Genomic DNA, 22317 nt, shown 5'->3' with positions numbered 1-22317 from the left:
TATTACCGACAATATATGTTAGGACAGACCAAAGTCTTATAATATTGGAACATATATATAACTATAACCCACACAAAATTAATCACCATTTTATATTTGACAATGTTTCCTATGTATTTTTAATAAATCAAATAAGTTTAATTTGTTTTCTCATGACTTTCAGTGGTCTTAATATTTCAAGAAGACTAAATTTAAAGTTGTGTTTTTTTGTTGTTGGCCTGGCCCAAGTTTGAACCCGCCAGTCTCAGTGCATGTGGCCAGCATTGCAACTACTGGCCTATGGGTGCCAAGCCCCAGATTTAGAGTTTTTATTTTGGAAGGTTTGTCAAATATTGAAAGCCTAAAACATTTGTTTTAAAGAAAATTACAAGCCAAAAGATTTTAAAGGAAATACATAGTCAACTGGATCACATATAAATTCTTTCACAAATTTTCTTTTATGAGCTTCATTTAACCTGCACAGACCATCTACAAACATTCTAAACTTTCTTTTTTTTTGCAGTTTAGCCAGGGTCAGGTTTGTACCCGCCACCCTCGGCATATGGTGCTGGCGCCCTGCCCACTGAGCCACAGGTGCTGCCCTAACTTTCTTCAACTTTTGCCCTGCCTTTCACTTTCTTACACAACCATTCTGTTTCAGGACAAAATTTATCACAAAAGATTGTTTCTTTACACAATGCCATTCTCCTTTCTGTCTAGTTTCTCTTACTCTCAAAAACTCACTTTCCACAAAACAGGATCCCAGTTTACCATGAAGTCACCCATTCACTCAGCCAAACTGAATACTAGAAGGTTTAAAAGGCAAGAATCTTATCCTTTGACAAAGATTCAGTTTCCCCAACAATTTAAACAACCAAATTATTACATTTTACAAATGAGAGACATTTATGAGATGTAACATTAATACAGGATTTTCCTACTCAGGGCTGGAGAGGGAACCCCCATTTTTCAGGCTCAGGTGAGCTTAGACATCAGACTCCCATCTCCAGGCACAAACATGTCGCAAGCCACACTTTCTGAGGAATAAAGCAGTTCTAAATTTTTTGGATGACTCCACCTTGAGTAGGGAGCACACCCTAATTTTCTCCCAGATAAAAACTGCAAAGACTGAATAACTTTGTCTAAGGTACAGGGCTGCCTTCATTTATTTGCTAGAATATTTATTCAGTTTGTAAAAATATTTTTCTATTTATACAAATCACTAGTGGCAAAGGGCCAATAATAAAGGTTCTGAACCTCACCGGGGCTGGGATTGGGCAAGCACTGCTGCCAGGGGTTGTAACACTCAGGAGGCCCCCACCCACCTTCCCTGCTGGGCCTTCTCAGCCATCCTGGAGCAGGTAGCAGCACACTGCCACGGTGGAAATGCACCCAGCGGCGTCCCCCCCCCCACAGCTTTTATGCGAGTTCCTGACTCACGCACATGTTAGACTCCTTGATCTGTGTTTCAAGATGGGTCGGGTGCGTAGTCGACGTCGCCAATGACCCCGTGCACTCACTTGGCTGTTTTTCTTGTGTGACCCTTGGAGAGAAAAAAAAAACAGTCCCCCGGCCCAAAGGCACGACCCACCCAGGGCACACTGGGGACAGTCCGCCCTGCCCCCGCCCCCACCCTCACTTCATCCCCGCCCCATCGTCAGGCTGGAGGGCTAATGCAGAGGGGGTGGGAGAGCAGTCGTGCCATGGGAGGGGTGGCCGGGCCCCCCAGGAGAGCACCGGTGCAACCCCCATGGGGGGGAGAACACAGTGATGGGTCTTGCTTCCTCAGTCCTGGGGGTCCATGGCCCATAAGGGTAGAACAACAGTCAAGTCGGCTGCTGCCTTTCCATGAGCTCGCTGCCTGGCCACTGATGGTGGGCTTGCAGCGACAGGCTCTCCCTCCTCCACTTCACTGGGAGGTGGGTGTTCACCCTGTGGGGGATTCAGGGAGGGGTGATACGGAGGAGGGCAAAGTAGATCTTGGTCTGCACTATCCTGCAAAACAGGGTAAAGTGATGCAGAAGGTTTGTGGGGTTTCTTGTTAGGGGAGTTAGGAGATTCTCATGCACTGCGAGAACCGAACTGCTCGGGAAGTGCTTTCAGCCAGGGAGGGGGAGATGAAAATTTCTCTCTGGAGGCCAGCCAACATTGAAGGTTGGCCACTGGGTCCTGCAAAAAGTAATCAGTTTAGCTCTTTTTTTTTTTTTCCACCACAAGTCCCAAATTTTGAGCTCTGAGTTCAGCCACACTAAGATACCAACGTAACACGAGACACACAACACACTGAGGGCATACAAAATCGACGGTCCGCAGAAACAATAGGATGACAGTCTCTGACCGTGCTGCGGAGTGACCCTCTTTGTCCACCCAGAAAAACTATAAGAGGGACTGTGTCCACACCACACCCTGAGGATTCCACATCTCAGTCAGGGGGGTGGGGGGCAAGGTCCCTTCCAGAAGGGGCTGGGACGTCTCCTCAGCATCCCTGGCCGGCAGCCTCCAGTGAGTCTGTTTTGACTTTACGGTCTTGGGGGATTTCCCGGCCAATGCACCAAATGTTGTGCCCAGATCTTGAAATCCCACACAAAGACCACCAGGGAGCTGAATCCGATGTAAAAGCTAAAGGGCCTTTTATTGCAAGCTTGGGCTCTCGGGGACTCCACTGCAATGGATCCAAGCCAGGAGCCCCGAGCTCTGGAGCAGGGGGTTCTTATGGTCCTGCGCAGCAGGTGGGTGTGCACAGCTTGAAACAAAGGGGGCGCTTCTGGATTGGTTAGGTGGGGGGGGTCCCTGATTGGTGGGTTGTTGTCTCATGATTTCGGGGAATTGCCTGGGCTTGTACTGAGTGAAATGGCAGGGAAAGCGAAACTTAACTCTTAAGATGGCGCTGGTCTGGTTCTTTCACTTTTGCCTCAGCCTCCCAAGTAGCTGGGACTACAGGTGCCTGCCACAACATCTTCAGATGTGTGGGTCATGAACATCTGAGAATTAGCTTAAAGTGGCTCACTTCTTGTACCCTCCAGGGTAGAGGCCTGAGCCATATCCAGGCCTGCTTGAGTCAGAGCTTTGGGTGGCCAAGTAGCACTGTTTCAGAATGCAGAGAGCAAAGACCTCTGCAACAAGTGCTAAGGGCCCACGGGCACCCTGGGCCCCTCCTAAAGATTGTTCTGCCCTCAAGTTCCTAGCACTCTGGGTTTAATGGGTGTGGCTGCCCCTCCCACCCCGCCCCTGCTCCCATCCCCCAGATCTCAGAAATTCCTTAGAGTCATTCTCCCAGTACCTTGGTGAATACTACGATTTCTTCTACCTACATTGATCTCTTTATCAAATGGTTCGTTGGCCACACCCTTGGTATTCTCTCCTAAAAACACTTTTTAATTTTTTATCTGGGCAGACTGAGAATTTTCTAAATCTTTATGTTCTGCTTCCTTTTTAATCATAAATTATTTTTAAAAAAATCATTTCTCTTCTCTCATTTTACTATAAGCAGTTAAGAGAAGCCACATCATGCTGAACACTTTGCTACTTAGAAATATCTTCTACCAAATATCCTAGTTCATTGCTAATAAGCTCTGCCTCTTACAAAGTCTTATGAAACAGATACAATTCAGCCAAGCTATTTACCACTTTTTAATAAGGATAAGCTTTTCCTGTTTCCAATAAGATATTCTTCATTTCTGTGTATGACCTAATCAGAACATCCTTTGCTGCTCAAGTTTCTGTCAATATTGGTTCACAACCACTTAATGTAATTTCTAAGAAGAATGAAACTTTCCCTACAACTTTCCTCTTCTTCTGGGCCCTCACCAGAATCACTCTGAATGCTCCATTCATAGTAATACTGGCCTTTCCCATTATTGACTTCAAAATTGTTCTGGTGTCTTTCTATCACGCAGTTCCAAAGTCACTCCCATTTTGTTTGGTATTTGTTATATTAACACCCCTCTGACACCAATTTATGTCTTAGTCCATTTTGTACTGTCATTAACAGAATATCGAGACTGAGTATAGCTGGAAATAAACAACAAACAACTATTTCTCACAGACCTGGAGGTTGGGAAGGCCAAGATAAGGCACCAAAATCTGACAAGGATGCCTCTCTCCTTCCAGGATGGTGCCTTGAATACTATGTTCTCTGGATGGGAGGAACAATGTGTCTGTATGTGGCAGAGGTGGAAAGGCAGAAAAGGACTGGACTGTCTACATCAGGCCCTTTTATAACAGCATTAATTCATTTGTATAGGCAGGGCTTTCCTGATCTAAACACCTCCCCAAAGGCTGCAGCTCCCTACACTATTGCATTGGGAATTAAGTTTCCATTTGGGGGGACACATTCAGAACATGACAACTTAGCTCCTAGATGGAAGAATAACTACTGAAAAAATGATTCCTGTGTGTCCTGAGATTCAACAGAGGGCCAACCAGAATAGGCACAAATTTGTTGCTAAAAGAATATGAATTTCATATTGGTCCCTTGCATTGGAACTGTACTGTAAGCATTCAGACTAGTCTTAGAAAATAATTATCTAAAGTAGACCTAAACAAAATTAATTTAGGAAAGGTCCCGTACCAGGCCCAGGAATACTAAGTTCAATGTTAGGTTGAACCACATGAAATGCCTAATACTTGATCATTTTTCATATAAAAATGGCCACTACATATGGTTCAACCTAAATAAAAACGTGAGTAGTTTTTTAAGAGGAAATAAAAATGATAAAGCAATCCATTAAATCAAAACCAGAGGGTATTGGCACAGATTGCAATCTAATGGTCAGGTAAGTAGGAGCCCATGCCCCCAAATGAAACTTTTCCCCCCAAACAGATGATCTTATGAGTAATATATTTCCATTTTAATCAAAAAAGCCAGGAGGCTTAGCAGCCTTCTCTCACTATATAAATTGTAGTGGATGCATAAAACTTCTATTTTCACCGCAAAAGGTTTCATGACATTGAAGTCTCATTGGGACATCATTTTTAATAACTGGATAGCTTAGAACATTGGTTTGTCAAGCTCCACTACTGAATGGCTCCATTGTGATTATTTATAAATCAGTTTTATTGTCAGTGTTGAGCTAATCAGAGATCAGCTCATGCCTCAAAGCATAATTAGAAAAAAATGCACCACTAAAGAAAAGGATTTTGTTCAGTTTTTCTTCTGCCGCTTTGTAAACAATTTCCAACCATCTAGTGTTGAGAAGGGCTCCCTCAGGTAACATGCTAATACTGGGGCCACATCGATACAAATAAAAAGTACCAAAGGGAATGTCCTTTATTTACCTGCACTGAAAATACATTAATGCTTTTTAATTTGGAACAACAAAGATCATACGAGTAAAGTTGTCACTTTTTGTTGACCCTCAAAATTATTTGAGGGCTGTCAAAGTTAAAAACTTGGGGCACGCATTCTGCTATAATATACTAGCCCTGAATTTTTTTTTTTTTTCAGACATTTGGAGAATAGTCTGAAATAGCACCTGAGCATATCAGCAAGTATTCCCCATTTAAGAGAAAAGAGAAACTTTATCTCTTGAATTATATGATTATTGTCATGGAATCCTGAACAAAGAAGCAAATATTTTCTCAGATAAAACAGGGAAACTGGTTAAAGTAAATCACCATAGAATTTCTGTGATATGCAAAGGAATGAAGCAAGCTCTGCACTACCAGTAGCAGTTGTCTCACAGGGCATTGGCAAGTTCTCTCAAGTAGGAAGAAACGCTGCACTTCCTCTAAGTGTGATATGCTAGAGATCATCTTGTAATATACAGTGACAGAGCCAGTTCAGTCTTTTCCAAAGGACAGATGTGTGATGGTTTCACTGAAGTTATGGACAGTATGGTGCTCTCCAACATCATCATGAAATCTCGTGCTAGAAGGACCTTGAGGTCCCAAGGGTGCTCTGCACTGGGCAGCTTCACCTGGGTAAGAGTCTTACAGGCAGAGGATTTCTTAAGCTCAGGAGTTCGGGACCAGCCTGAGCAAGAGCAAGACCCTGACTCTACCAAAAAGAAAAAAAATTAGCAGGGCATCATGGTGGGCACACGTAGCCCAAGCTACTTGGGAGGCTAAGGCAGGAGGATTGCTTGAATCCAGGAGTTTGAGGTTGCTGGAAGGTAGGCAGACCCCACAGCACTCTAGCCCAACAACAGAGTGAGACTCTGTCCCAAAAAACAAACACACAAACAATTGCACAGGCAGGCAGCATGATCAGGAAGGAGGGCACAGGGTCCACCAGACTTGGCAACCTTTGTCATGCAGGTATTAAGTCTCAGCCTGTCAAGAGAATTCAGTGAGGTAACGGTGTGGTTGGTCCATGTGAGTTCTTAATATGTGCACGCTCCTGACATTCCCATTTCTGTTCAACTGAATTTTACAACTTGCGACTTCTCCTAATAAATGATATTTCTATTTTGTGGGCTACAAAAACTCATCCAAATAGAGGATGGCAGGAATCTTGTTGACTTAAGACGTTTTCCTTAATCACTCTTCTTAGAATTCAGCCATCCTGATCTCCTCCATCTTTGGTCATTCTGAACCAATAAAAAGGAGTGGGCACTAGAGCTTGGCTGGCTGACTATTCAGGCCTCAATCTGCTCATCAGGAAAACCAAAGAGCAAATCCTTGTCTCTATCATCAGGGTATGTCTGGTGCCTAGGAGTATCAATGTAAAGAAATACAAGACTAGGGTGGTTTTTGTTTTTCACTTTTATTCAAATACATACAATACTTGTATAAATTTCCCCATCGTATCTCCTTTGCAGGCTGATGTGCTTAGATTTTAAGACATGCAGTGCTGTGGTCACATCATTGACTGTTCTCTAATTTTAAACAAGTATTTCATATGCACAGGCAAACACCTGCACCTGGCTTGTCACAACAGCTGTGGTATCATTTGCCAATGCGAGGCTCACAGAGAACAAACTTTTTTGGCGGGGGGGTAAAAACCCTATTTTTATAATGTACCTTTGGATAAAACACAATTGTTCCTTCCTTCCCAGACCAGGCACTTGAAAGTAAGTCATCTCAGGGGTGGGCAACCGATTTCATTAACATTCATGAGATTTGATTGCCCAAGAAAATTTAAACAATGTGGGAAAACACTGCATTTAGCGTTTGCCATTAGTGTGAGTCAGACTGACAGTGACTAAAATATTTTTGATGTGCTAGATCTTAATTCAGAAATGCAGGAGTTGGAGAAATTTTATTTGTTCTAAATTAGTCTTGTTTCCCCTGAAATTCCAACTTCAAGATTAAGTAGTAGCTACTTCAGTTTTAAATTGGTCTAAATTACTATTTCCTTTACTGGAAATAGCTACTATCCTACTGTGACATGGCCTCTTGTATCATCGCATATTAATTTAAATAAAAGTCATGGCTTCAATTGCTGATTGACAGCTTAGTGTACAAGGACTAGTGTAGGCAGGCACCCTTTCTTATCTGAAGCCAGTTAGGGCGATGCATAGGGTCAAATTCACTTTAAAAATCTTAATTCTCATGGTAAAAATGCAGCAAAAGATAGAGCCCTAAGGCAAGAGGGTCTATGGGGTGGCAGATTTGGGAGTGTGGGGCCAGGGCCAGCCTGCTTAGGCTAATATACCATCAGCATGAGCAGTGTCCTAGCCCTGACTTCTTCCAGCTCTGAGTCGCCTCTGCAGAGTGGCTAGACCAAGCCTGCATAGAGCCCTGGCCCGTGCAAGACTGTCCCTGTGGAGTCCCTGGGAGAATAGAGGCAAGTCCTGCTTCTTAGTCCTGCCCGCCTCTGATCCCACTTCCTTTGTAAAGATGCTGTTTAGCTCAGCAGCAACCCAAGGGAGTGGGAATAAGGCTTGGTGTGTTGAAAACTGCTCCTGCCTCCTGTGACAGCCAAGGCTGGCAAGGTTATCTGGAAGCCTGACAAAGAGCAAGTCTACTTACTATGAGTAAAAAATCCCAACCATTTTCACAGTCACTCACAGTTAAACAAAATCACTCTGAAAAAAGACACTTTGAAATCCTTGGTCACATTTATAAAATGAAAAGAAAAAACAGATAACTTCGAACAAAGTTTTTAAAAAAATCCTTAAAAAATAGTTATCAACAGCCTTCTTAGTAACAAATATAAAACAGTTTAAGACACTTGGTGACTTTTTTAGGTCATGTGTTGGGGTGATGGATACACAGGAAGGTTGTACTACTGAAATTACCTATTTGGTAAAAACTCCAGAAAGAGCTCTGTCAAAAAAAATGGTTGTTTTGGAAAGATGAGTTACAACTTTCTCCAAAATGTCAAAAAGAACAAGAATGTAAACACCACATACTTAAAATGTTAATACAACGATATAAATTCAGTTAAATAAATAAAAGAACGTGGCACCAATTTTATGGCAATTTTCCAAAACAAAAATGTAGCTCAAGGATATTTTAAAATAAATAATTCCTCTAAATAGGAATGATCATTCTCAGCACAAACTGATAGTATTTAAAATAAAGTGCTATGAGAAAAAGTAGCTCCACAAATTTCAACTTATTCACATATGAACTGGAAATTTAGGTCTGCAATATTCACTGCAAGGAGTCAGCTTCACTAGAGGTCAAGCTTTGGGTTATCTTTTGTCATTTTTCTTTTTTCTTCTAGCGTGTGCTTAAATATTTTCTTCAGGGTGTTGTAAACTATTGGTCCATTTTCGGAATCAAAATTAACCTGGTGACAAAGAAATTTATGTTTAGGTCACTATCACAAGAATTTTAACCAGTTTCTATTTGGAAAGAAAGGAGGGAGGTAGAGAAAAAATTAAGTCTCACAAACCTAAACATATATAATTTAAAAAATACGTAATAAATTTTCACACATTTTAACACAATAACTGCCATATGAGTTGTATTTAACTTATGCTTGTTTTGAACCCAGGGCCTATAACCCAGGCTCTTCACCTCAACTAATAAAACACAGTAGCCCCAGGAAAAAATATTTTTTCTAGTGTGCTAGTGTGTTAAACTATACTACATATTAGAACTGCCAACCATGTCAATACCAAACTTACACATGAAAACTCAAAAATTAAATCTAGTGCTTGGATATTTAGTATGATCACATATGCCTAGTCATGAAGCAAGTTAATAGTGTGTGAAGGTAAGTTTTTAATTTAGAGACTAATTGTTGATGGTATAAGGGAAATGTCTTCCTTTGTAAAACTAAGCACATCAGCTGTTAAGTATCTTGCTAAGAGGCCCTACAGCTATTCTGGGGCAGCCAGAGCAACCTGAACAGCAAGCCTGGCTCTCTGTCGGAGAGTGGCCATTTCATATTTCTGAGGTCCAGAGTGGCCATTTCATACCTGGCCACTCTGGGCCTCAATTTCCTCCTCTGCAAAACAGAGCACAATATTCTCTTCCTTAGGATTTTGTGAGTATCTATGAGGGTCTAACATAAGTTTGGCTCATATAAAATCCTCGGTAAAAGGTAATTTCCTTTCCCCTTGATGGGAAGGTACCATGTACACATATTTGGATTCTTAGCCCAAGTTTACTATACTCTGGATTAGGAGAAACGATGGGCAGAGAACCAGAGTAAGTACTCCTATCCCATCCCCTCCTCACCTCAACCTCGGAATAATAAGGTGTGATTCACTGAAAAAGAATCAGAATCACACAATCACTGCTTCTCCTCTCCTGGAATTTCTCCTTCTCTGATAAATTCTGACAAAGAGAAGGTTGTTCCCATTGTAAACAACTATAAAATATCTGAGATTTTAGCCTGCTGGTATCATAAGGGTTCCCTGGGTCAGAGACAGTTTTATCCCTCATGGCTCCATGTGCTTCATATTCACATGGGTTCTTCCTATCTCTCAAGTACTATGGAGGCAATGTGGAGGGGCTCAGCTGGAGGCTGCACAAGCAGAAGGTCTGCCTTATAGCTGAGGAGCCCCAAGTTTAGGGAATCCCAATATTTTGTAAGGGGGCTGCAAGCAAATTTTCCAACTTTTGCTCTAAAGGGAAATACCTTGATTACCTAGGAAGGCAGAACCATGTAGCTTCTGCCCTACAGGTAGAGCTACACAGACACCTGTGAAGAGCGGGTCCCCAAAGACAGCTGTCAGCACATCTGCCACCAGACTGTGCAGAGATAGGAGACCTGCCTCCTAACATTTTTATAGACAGATTTACACAACTGCTTATCTAATTTTTCATTAATATCTCCTTAGAAGGCTAACAATAGTTGCAAAGAATTCCTATTACTTTCAGAGAGACCAACATTAAGAATATTTTGTTCTAATTCAGAGATTTAATTTTATCTTAACCACCATATTGTCTATTTGCAAAAACTCCTGATTAACATTAATAATGGTTTGAAGAATTTTCTTCCTTAAACATCAAACCACAACCCTTTTCACATGGAAGGTAGCGTCTCAGTCTATGAAAGTGTAAATATAGATGTAAATGATCATGTGATCTGGATTTGAGACCCTTGACTCTAGAAACTGTGGCAAACAGACTGAAAAGATGTTACATAGTTAGTGCCATAAAATCCAGACAAGGAACAGGGAAACCTGCAGGAAGGACATCATTTTGGAAAGAGTGACGGTAAAGAGATTGGACCAATGCTAAATAGGAAGAATCTTCACAACTTGGGAATTAAGTACAAATAATAACTGTCATTATCATTAATGTTACCATAGATACTGTCATACAAAAGCTGGGTTTTTTGTTTAATGACATTTTCGCATCATATAAAAGAGATACAAAATGAATTAGCTGACAGGGTTAGGGGAACCTTTGCTCTTGGCATGAAACTGGCTTTTTAAATTTTAGCCAGGAAAAATTGCTGTAAGCCAAAGGATGTGCTTTTAGAAATGAAACTTTTTTTACTCTTTCCTTAGGATTTGCCAACCAGGACACTCTACCAAATTGGCAATGTTGAATGTTTAATTCTCAGTAGATGTTTTCTTATTCAAACCCAAGGTAAAATTTGCTCAACAAGCAAATATTCTGTGACTCCTACGAGGCACATGATTTAAAAATATGTACTCAAAACCCAATTGTTTCTCTTCTGCTTTATAAAAGCTCTTTGTTTCAATGTTCTCCTTTAAAAAACCCCATAGTTCAGCTCTTTCTAATATCACTGTTTGGGAAAAAGAATTGGGGGGTGGGTGGGAGAGAAATTCTGCAACATCTTATAGGAAATGTCAATATTCCCTTGAAGGAGAAACACAGCTGAAAGTTTTATTTTAAAGGAGGATGGTGACCTCTGGATTCTAATTTATAAAGATGATGCTGGTTTGTTGTGTAGAAGGGGGAAGGGGAGAGTGTGACCCACCTTAGTGAAAGCTTTAATGGCATGAGCAAGAAAGGCTTCCTCCACGTCCATGGGAACCGTCTGCAGGCTCACTATGCAATGTAACACGCAGAGAATAGTCTGATGTTGTCCCTGTTTTTGCAGAAATCAAAATCAAAACAGTTTTTTTAAAGATGACTCAAAAAATCTATTCAAAACAATTGCAGAATTGAGAATTAGTTTGTGAACAAATACTCATAATCTCAAATAATAAAATTACTTTGAAGAGCTCTACCAAATGTTTATTGTTATGTGTTAATATATGAAAAGCTTTCAGGAGATAACATCAAAGCTGGTTAGTTAGTGCACAATGTACAACTGAATCTGAACATCAATACAATTTTAAACCAGATGTTTCACCTATAGTGAATAGGATTAATTTTTTCATTCTTTATTTCTAGATGTAATCATTTTGGTTCAGCTAGTAAAAATGTTGACATGTCATAGTGATATGTGGACTGATCAGTCAGGCATTGCAAGCCACTGCAAATCTGCAGATGCTATGGAGGGAGGTGGCCGGATAAAGAAAGTGATAGACCCAGCCCCACCCCACCCCCAGAAGCAATGCAGTGCTTAAGGAAGCTGCCTCTGAATTAAGGAGCAAAGAGACCTTAAGATTATGTCCACTGACTTGACTCTTGGGGTCTGTCCATTTTAGCAAAGGAGAAATCCTATAACCTCGAGCAATACAAGAAGTAATGAACAGAGATGCACTAATTTGCCTTGTGGAAATCTAAGCTAAGACCATTACCTGAAATAAAGAAAAACCTGCAAGCACAAATTCTTATTACAATAATGCCTACCAAGTTAAGAACCTTAAACAATGTAAATGCCCTATACTTGGGGGTTGAGGTAAATTACTGAATGACAACCTCAGATAACAGAAAAGTACATGAGTTTTGTGCCACAAGCCGCCTCACCTTTCTTTATCTGTGAAATGGGCCTCTACCTCTAAGGGCTATCAGGCTTAACAGGGTACACAACTTCAGAGAATTGGCTTGTGGAATTTTAACTCCAGGCAAACTAATTCTGCACATGCCTCAGGGGGGCCCGGGTTCCTTAAGCCTCTGTAAGAATAGCAAGCCGTTTTAAACTCACACTGAGTTCACTTTGTGTGCTTGATGTAGGATTTTCTAAATATTATCCTACAAGATAAGCCATAGTGGAAATCACTTCCTGAAGGACATGGTCCACAGCTACCTGACAAAGGTTAATTTTCTCCCTACCATCCTCTCCTGTTTCAGCTCTGTGCTTTAATTGCTGAGAAAAATGTCCTAAGGACCCCAGATATAGAATAATCTTTTCTCAAAAGGTGTGCACGGTCTAACTATGGTGTGTGCTCATGTGTGTGCATGTGTCTCTGTGTGAATATGTTATGCTTCTGTTTATACATGTGTAAGCATGTTTGTGTGTAGTAATAGTAGAAAATGTTGAATGAACATATGGAAATAATGAGGAGATGCTTATATTAGCATAATTATTAGGCATTAATAAGGCTCAAGGCTGATTATTTGATATTAATAACATGCTTCCTAAAATAAGTACAAGGCTCTTTTTAAGTGAAAATTTAGTATCTTTATATGGCTAAAAATACTAAATTTTATAAACAGATTCATACACTTTCCACCCTAGATCCATTGTTTCTTAGTAGCTTTCTCTAGAGGCAACCACTATTACACCAGTTTCTTATTTTTCAGTCTATATTATTCTATATTTTATACGTATACAAATTAAATACATATATGTGACATTTCTTTTAAAAAATAAAAATGAGTGCATATTCTAACCTACTCCATAATTTTTCCCATATGTATGCTCACAGTAAATAAGCAGAAACAAATGCCTGACAGTAATGAAGTGTTGAACTGTGGTGCATCCCCACGTCAGAACATCACAGGCCCACTACAGTCAATATTTATGAAAAGCACTACACTGCTCACTGGAAAATACGTATGTTACAATTTTAAGAAAAAAACGAAACATTTTTAATGAAACAAAGTTGTATGTTAAACGATTTTTACTAATATATGCACTGAGAAGACTAAAAGATGATTTAAAAATGTTTCTAGTGGCTCTCCCAAGATTATGGATATTTTATTTTTTACTTTCATACTTAAGTATTTTTCTATTCTTTATTTTTATATTTTCTAGATGTTTCCACTGAGTATCAATTTCCTCTCTTACTTTGAAAAAACTGTTAAATTAGACATAAGTGTGGGATTCAGTATGAATTCACTTTTTAATAATGGATTACTTTCATTTTTTCTGTGTGAAACTTATACTGAGGGCCTTGGTTAAAGTCCTTAACTGGTCCAACAGCAACTTTACCTTCTCTAACAAAAACAGGGCTTCTGCGGGATCTGCCTGTCTGTCAACCAACATGTCCATATCTTCTTTGGTGATTACAGGTTCCTTTAGTTGCTCGACCCAAGACCACATCAAACTGCACAGGACAAAAGGGTCCCTCTCGCCACATATTCTTTCCCAAGCTCCATCTCGGGAATTTAGTTCTTTCTAAAAAGGAAGAGAAAGACAGAGACAGGGAGAAGAGAGGGGCTCACCAACCAACAATGATGATCCTTGGGATGCCCCTGAGAGTGAAAACTCAGGCTCTGAGGTATGGATCCAGGACTCCTCCCAGTGGGACACTGGGCTAAGACATGGAACTTCTTTAAGATTGAGTTTTCCTCTGTGACACTCAGCCCCATTCAAACAAGGCGTTGGGCTAAGTGGCTGAGATAAGGTCTGTTAAAGTACAGTGAAGGAGCTTAGGTAATCCAAATTCTCCTTCATTCAGAAACCACAGAAACAGCTCAGGAAGAGTGAGTCTTCCTTTTCAGGTCTGGCAAACAAGACAGAAATATTTACTGTAATAAAATAGAATGGTATATAAAAAGTATAAATAAGGGAACATGTGTAAATCAACCTAGGATTTCAGGAAAAGCTTTGTGAGTGAAATTTTAAAGTATACAAAGATGGTAAAGTTTAAAGTTGGTAAATGGGGTGCAAGTATTTTTTTCGAATTTCTTTTTAGAATCCAGTGTAGAACTTAACAAATAATAAGACATGCATCCTGAAATTTGATAAGGTGAAAATAACCTAAGAAGTCGTGCTAAATACTCCAAATGTAGGGAGACAATTTAAGCATGAGATTTTGAAACTTCACCTCACAGACAGAAATAGAGAAATAACATAAGAATTTTAATTAATTTTTCACAGGGTTCACATTTATGTTTTAGTGAATCAAATATACTTTTGCAATAGCAGTAAGTATAATAATTGCTACTATTTTTTCATTTACCCCTCTAATACTTACAGCACACATACAGGGGGACAGAAACTATCACACACAACCTATCTGACTCTCACAGTGTCCAGCAGGGAGTCCCTCACAAACAAATGTACTGGGCCCCAGGAAAGAGGATTACTTGCCTAGGAGCCCAAAGCTAGAATACAGCAAAGGAGGTATCCACACCCAGTTCTGCCTTACTCCAGGGTCTGTGCTGTTTCTGCCATACCACAAGGATTCTCTGGTTCTAGGCTTCTCTTTATTATCTTATAAATAAGCCAATACTTGGCTGTTCATGCTCCTTCCCATCCCATAGATCATGTATGCGACAGAGCAGTTTTTTAATATGATTTTATGCAGCTAATGAGAAGACAAGTTGGGCAGAACTGATACTACTCAGAAACCCTCTTCAGGGTTTCCAGTGAGGTCAGGAAAGACATCCTGGGATAACAGAGTGTTAAACCCCTGAACTACCCTGGTTCTGTCACATACAAGGGGCCTTGAGCAAGTCACCTTCCTTCCATGACCCTTAGTTTCCTCATCTCTGATACTGAATTCATATGATTGACAAAGAAAACATAAATAGTATAATCTGGCCCCCAGGACTAGGGTGAAAATGATAATAAGGTAGGTGAAAGGGCATAGTTATAGGCACAGGCAGCATTATACTAGTCAAATAATGTTCATTTTACTTTTTCTGGAATTCATTGGTTTTTTAAAATTACTATTACTAAAAGGCCTAAGATAAAAATCTAGAAAGGGAATAATAACCTTTATCCCCATCAAAAGTTCACCCCTAAAAATGCTTTTGTATATGCTATATATTGAAACAGTCTGCCCCAAACCAAATCCAGATCTCATCATCAGCACAGGCAGAGCTCTCGTGGTCACTCAGTGGACAGCACTCGCAGCTGACCCAGGAGTAAGGATGTGAGACCTTCTACCAGAAACGGAAGACCTCTTGCTTGCTAACTCTTGACAAATAGTAATGCTGTCAGAAAATATTTGCTAACTGAATGGAAGACTTTTAAGATTTCACTGAGTCAGCCCTCTTTCAGGGATGTTTGCCTGTTTCTGATAACTAGGGTTTACAAGGTCTGCCTTTTCTCTACACCAGGTGCTCATTTAGGGCAAAGAGAGTGCAGGTGACTTAAGACTATCTTCCTCCTAAAAGTACAACACAAGGTCTTAAAAGTTAAAACCTCACATTCTTATGTAAGTAAAAGCCAAGAAATGTGCCCTAAAGACCTCATCTTAGATAAAAGTAACGGCACAGTGGGAGTCTGTGGTTCCTCCCATGTGCTTTCCTGAATTCTTATAGTTGCCCTACTGGAGCAGGATGAGCAAGACTGAAGGAGAGATGCTGAGGAGACAGCATGAGTCTTCTCACTGCAATACTAGTGTTGACGAGCTTTGGAAAATAACTATTCTATTTGTCTGTAGGTCAGTGGTTCTCAAATTGTGTCTCCCTGTGCCAGGCCTCGGCTTAGAGATATACATCAGGTTACTTCCTAATGCTGTCTGCCCCCACAAACATAGCAAGAAAGAAGGAAGCTACCAATGTCAATGACGTGTACAGGCATCTTGCTAAGTGCTTGGAAATTTAAAGTGAAACCACACAAGCACCATATGCTGTGTCTGTTAATACCACACTCACATCACAGCTGAGAAACCTGAACCTCAAAAGTTGTGTATCATGCAAATACATCTTCACATTACTATAACAAACACATTTGAGAAAATGCATTATATTTATGCTCTGACATAGATGAAATATTAGTACCTGCCACATTTCTACCTTCTTTTTCACTTCCTCCTTTTCTACAAACTCATTTAAATTTGCCAGGGCTTTGGCTGCCAGTATTCTCCTTGCTTCAACACTCAATTCAGATAGCAAAGGAGAGTGTGGAGTTGCTTCAGATAGATCTTTGTTGTCCTGGGTTTTATGTCCAAGTAAGAACTGTGCTTTGGGACTACAGACATAATCCAGAGGGCTTCGGTGAGTCCTGCTGCCCTCCTTAGCAGAGCCAGGAGCCCAACCACCACGAATTTCACACTGACAGTGGCCTACTTGCTGGTGAGCAGGGTTTAGATCCTTACGAATGTTTGCAAAATTGGGTGAACGTGGTTCCCCAGGGCTGTGTGGGCCTGAAACACCTGGAGACAAAGCTCCACTCTGCTGTGCTTCCTTTGGAATGTTACTCCGATGGAAAAGGGGCGACCCATTATCTTTGAGTCCTTCTAAGCCTCCAAACTTAGACTGACTCCAGAAAGAAAATGTGCTGCGAACCAATGCTTCCTTATGTAAATCCAGTTCTGGAGACTGTGGGACGTAACGATGGCTTACAGGCTTCAGGTGCCGGGAGTTGTGGTAAAGTAAGACCTGGGCAGGCACCGTCTGTGGAGTCTCCCCTTGTTCCATGAGGGACTCAGCCCTCTTTAAATCAGTGTCACTGTAGCTGAGATGCCTTTTCAGACCAGTCAAGGGATGAAGGCACTCAACATTCCGCCTCTTCCAAAGGGGGTCAAACTCTTGCTCACTGGAAAGAATCACATCTTGATTCTCAATATCTGTCACAACTGCACTGGGGTTAAATGAGTCAGATGCATCACTGTCATGCCTTAGTAACTCTTTGTCCAGCCGCATTGTGACCATCTCAGACACAGTCTTTTCTATTTCAGCAGAGAGACGAGGTCCTTCAAACACATCCTTCATTACCACTGGTCTGTTCTCAGCTAAGTCCAGCAGCAATTTGCAAACGAGGTGAATAATTTTTGGCACGTGTTTCAGAAGTCGCGCCTCATAGCCATGAAGTAGGTGACGCTGACGAATGAGATACTGAGTTAAGGTGACAGCATGTGCTTTGGGATCACAGCAAGAAAATATATTGCGGAGAGGAGTCAGAAACTGAGTAAATTCCCTTACACAGAGTAGCTGTCCTCTGGTTTGTATGGAATTGGGTCGCTTTGCCCGCACAAATATAATTGCTTGGTCAGCAGTCATTCTTGTTGCAAAAACTAAGTAACAGGCTATTAAGACACCTACAAAGTGAAGAAGAGAATATTGGCAATTTTTATCTATTTATCACTCTTTCATGATTTAAAACAAGTATGTGTGAAGAAACCATATAATACAGGCACATTTTAAGGACAATTATGATGATAACTTTGTAACCTTGTGTACAGATTGCACTTCCTTTATTGTGAGAACTTTACCTGTCTACGTGGTACTGCCTCCCCGTGACTGAGTCATCTTGGTAACCCTACTCTGGCACAGTATAGGTGAATATGCAGGAGAGGAGGGAGAATGAATGAACTGAACATCTGGCCCATCTATCCTCCTCCTTCTACCCAGCTGCAACAGAGAAGAAAAAAATCCTGCTTCTATTTTCCACTCTAAACAACTCTTTTGAATTTCCACATAATCAGTCTATCTACTTTGTGGTTGCAACCTCCCACCCTGCTATCTTTGCCATCAATTGCTGGTATTTCGGGCTTGGTGGTCTACCTGCTCAGGTGGTTTCTTCCTTGGAGATTATTCACATTCACAGCCTATTTTTCTTCCTGACAGTTCTTCCAGACTTGTATCTATGTTATTATGTATTTTCTCCAGACCATGATATAACTCTATTTTTCCATAGTTACGGAAAACTAAGACATATTTAGGAAGCCAGCTTCAACAATGTAAACATTATGTATCTTATTAACATCTAATTAAAATGAGTAACTAATGAAAAGGTAATAATAAATTAAAAAATATAACAGTTGATGAATATTAAAGTAGAAGGAAAATCAAATACACTGGTGTAATTCACAACTTTTGGAATACCTTGTTACATAGGAAAATCAAAACCCCTGAAAGTGGCATGTTCTCCAGTTCATAGCAGGGAACAACATGTTTTTCTCAACTAGGACAGGGCAGATTTAGTGAAAGTGTAAAATATCCACAAAGCTATCATGCTAATGTCCAGAAACAGAGATTTTGGCTTAACTTTCAGAGCTAACAACCTCTAGCAAAGCTGAGTCCCATCCCTGAGGAGGCTGTCAGGTGGTGTCAGATCTACAGGCAGGTGGACAGTACACTATGCTGAGCTGCAAGTGTTTGATCAGATCAGATAACAATGAATATTTCAACTCTAAGATCTTTATTTTTGCCCTAATATCAACATTGAAATAAGATTCTTCAAAGTCTTTAAATAAAATCACTGATTCTTATATAGAATTATAGGCACAGACAGATTCTCCTTCACAAACAAAACCTTTTTACTTCAAAAAGTGAAAAGCACATGAGCTTTGGAGTCAGTCATGGATTTAAATCTTGGTCCTGCAACATATTAAATGTAGTAAATTACTTAGCTTCTCTCAAAGTACAGTTTCTTCAACTCACATTATTAGTACAAGTTTTAAAAGACAGCAAATGTAAAATGCTTAGAACATATTACTGAAACAATGCTTGATATTTTCATTGTTATTCTGGTGAAGGAAAATTACATTTTTAAAAGACATATTAAAATGAGGTATTGATTTTTTCCCCTTTAAATAAGAAAATTAGAAAAAGAGTGATCAGTTAGTCTTAGCAAGCTACCTGTATACTAAATATGATGAGTTTTCCGCCCTTAGTCATTCAAATATACTCTCATCAACATATGGTCCTTATTAACTACCTGTTTAAGATATTTCAAATATTTTTTATTCACTTCTACTTCACCCCAAAGCTTTAATAGGATTCTGAAGAATATTTATCCTTAGAAATTAGGAAATCTTATTCCTTTTATGTTTAAATATGCCTAAAAGACACTAAAACCACCTCTTAGAATTTACCTGTTCGACCAAGCCCTGCATGACAATGGACAGCTACTTTTCCTTCCTGCAAGGCAAATGTCATCACCTTCACCATATCTAGGATGGTGGTAAGAGATGCGACACCATAATCCTTCCACCCGAAATTGTAGAAATAAACTAGGCAATGAAAAAGAGAAAGGAAAAAAATAAATCAATATATAGGACAAATACTTGCAAAGACATTTGAAGAAAATGAGTGAATTTGGATACACAGGCCTAAAATAATAGGCTTTTAACATTTCCCTTAAGTTTATTGTTAACATTTCCTCACAAAGCACGTTCTATATTACTTACGACAGTTCCTGCCGAAACTACGCTGGGAAGAATTATGGAAAAATAGAGTTACGAATTAATAAAGTCAATAATCCATACTAACATTACTCGGCTATAGAAGGAAAGCACACAGTTTTGTTTTAAGCTAAATGGCTGATAAATGGCTAAAGACAGAATATACAGATTTTCTCCCCAGTGGAAAAAGAAAAGCTAGATATAAGCTTCTTTAAAACAAGTTTCAAGATAGCATGTATTTATGCTTTCCAGTGTGGTTTGAAGAACAGAAAATTCTATCCCAAAGCTCCTGTGACTGAGGAGATTTTGGGATTGTCACAGAGGAAGCCTGGGCATCCTTCCAGAGGCAGGCCTGGGCAGCGGTAAAAGCATGAGTACCTCCAGGTTCCAATCCTGACTGCCATTTCTAAGGTGTGTGGCCTCATGCAAGTCAGTAACTCTTTAAGCTCCTATGGCCTTGTATGTAACACAGCAATAACAACTGTGTTACACAGCTGCTTTAAGGATTAAATGACATAATAGTGTCTGGCACATGCAGGCAGTAACTACATGTTAACTATTAAGAGAAGAGTCTTCTCTCAGAATCCCTCTCAGAAAAAAGAAACCCTGTACTTTTATTTGGTTATTTATTGTTATTATTACTATTTTTTTAAATTTCAGGTTAATTTGAGGGTACAAAGAAATAGGTTACCATGTTTGCATTTGTTAGGTATAGACCCTCCTGTAGTTGTATCCACCCCCAAGAGGCCCCAGGAGCCTTATACTCCGACACTGTGCCCATTAAGTGGGAGCACACCAAACTCCTCCCTCTTTCCTCGCTTTCCCCCCTTCTTGAATTGAATTGAGTTTTTCTCTTGTGTGGATGTGTATTAGATTGTCTAGCAGGGGTCCTCAAACTTTTTAAACAGGAGGCCAGTTCACTGTCCCTCAGACCATTGGAGGGCTGGACTATAGTTAAAAAAAAGAAAAAAACTATGAACAAATTCCTATGCACACTGCACATATCTTATTTTGAAGTAAAAAAACAAAAGGGGAACAAATATAATCACACCGCCTCATGTGGCCCACAGGCTGTAATTTGAAGACCCCTGGACTGGCTTCATATATTCATATTAACATTGAGCACCTTGGATACTTGCTTTTCCATTTGTGTGATACTTTACTAAGAAGAAACCATTATTTAAAGTCAAAGTTAGCTCATTTCCACTTTTCACAGGCCTTACAATCAGGCAGGAAGTGTTTACTTTCATCACCTTTCAACCTAAGAATCAAGCAAACAAAAGTCTCTGGGCATTGTCTTTGATAATTCATGGGGGGGGTGTGTGTAATAAACTTACTGCCAGCCTCCATGAAAGCTTCAGGAAGGTATGTGAAGCCACTTTCTTGTTCCAGAGGGTTCCCACAGCTGGCATGCTCACCAGGGCGCTGCAGGTTGATTATCGTTTTTATGCCATGGCTTAAAGGAAAAGGAGCAATTAGTCATACTGGGAGTTAGTGTTTTAAAAAAGTAACACTTAATGTGTACTAAGTATTAGCATTAATAAAAATTATAAATTATTCTCAAAACCTTTAATTTCTTATTTAAAAATAAGCTTTCCACTGCCTTCTGTTAAAAAGAAATTACTTTTTCACTTGAGGACAAAAGCAATGAAAGAAGAAAATACGAGTTTGCTCAGTACAGTGGGTGACCAATATGGCATTTACCTGAGGAATTGTTCAATGATGTGGTACTTCTCGAGAAGCTCAGAGGACGGGCGGGCCATAGCCAGGATATTATCAGTGACCCTGCAGATGTGGAAAGGGAGACATGAGATACACAGAACCTAGAAGGTTTCACCTTGAAGAAATAAGGTATGATTTCTATCTATGATTTCAACAACTGTGTAAGAATATTGTTAGACAACTCTGATTTCAATTTTGCATCAAGATTAGAGCTCTAAGAAACTCTACTTTTCAAAATCTCTGCAAAAACTCCAGGACATAAACTATTTTTGGACTCAACAAAGTATTCTCAAGGACTCTCAAGACATTCTAGTGGACATAGTGGAGAAACCTCAGTGGGTGGCAATGGTAATAGTTTCGATTAATTACTCAATGATTAGTAAATAAATGAGGGGGGGCCAACTGGGAGGTATTTTTAGTTACTCAATTATCTGACCCTGTTCTTTAAGATGTTAAATGTGGATAATAATGCCTGCCTCCTAGTATTGGTGTGACAATTCAATACAATGTGGTGTAAAGTCTTTAGCATAAATTCTGGCACACAGTTATAAATAAATATAATGAATTATGAATTATATTATGAATTATCATAATTTAGCAACAAATATGGGTTCTGGAGTCAGGTGGGTCTAGTTTTAAACACTAGCTTTTCTACTTTCTAAGTTGGTAGCAAGTTACTTAGTCTCTCTGAAACTTAATTCCTTGATCAGTAAAATAGCATTAGCAACTCAGAAAAGTTTTATGAAGAGATAATAATTTGAAAGCATCTAGCACAGTGCCTGGCCTTTAGCCAAATGGATATTTACTGAACAAATGAATGTACAGAGGTCCAATAAATGGCTGTCACTCTTGTCAGGCCTCTGAGCACTGGCTGTACTCTATTCTG

General features: G+C 39.9%; 1 protein-coding gene across 8 annotated transcripts in view; it reads right to left on the bottom strand.

The window, feature by feature from the left end:
* Positions 1 to 8351: 8351 nt before the first annotated feature.
* PTPDC1 (protein tyrosine phosphatase domain containing 1) overlaps positions 8352 to 22317 on the bottom strand; it is a 67960-nt gene continuing 53994 nt past the window's right edge. For all 8 annotated transcript variants that reach the window (XM_053578536.1, XM_053578522.1, XM_053578543.1 and 5 more), the window contains 7 exons: positions 21414 to 21494; positions 21047 to 21165; positions 19401 to 19538; positions 16363 to 17621; positions 13619 to 13804; positions 11273 to 11383; positions 8352 to 8659 (listed from right to left, as the gene is read on the bottom strand). In XM_053578536.1, coding sequence (XP_053434511.1) covers positions 8543 to 8659; positions 11273 to 11383; positions 13619 to 13804; positions 16363 to 17621; positions 19401 to 19538; positions 21047 to 21165; positions 21414 to 21494 — 2011 coding nt within the window. In that variant the 3' untranslated portion in view covers positions 8352 to 8542. The remainder of the gene's footprint in view (positions 8660 to 11272; positions 11384 to 13618; positions 13805 to 16362; positions 17622 to 19400; positions 19539 to 21046; positions 21166 to 21413; positions 21495 to 22317) is intronic.

The sequence above is a fragment of the Nycticebus coucang genome, chromosome 2 (genome assembly GCF_027406575.1).
Source record: "Nycticebus coucang isolate mNycCou1 chromosome 2, mNycCou1.pri, whole genome shotgun sequence".
NCBI lineage: Eukaryota > Metazoa > Chordata > Mammalia > Primates > Lorisidae > Nycticebus > Nycticebus coucang.
Note: the sequence above shows the minus strand (reverse complement) of the source record. Positions and strands in the feature narration are given on the sequence as shown.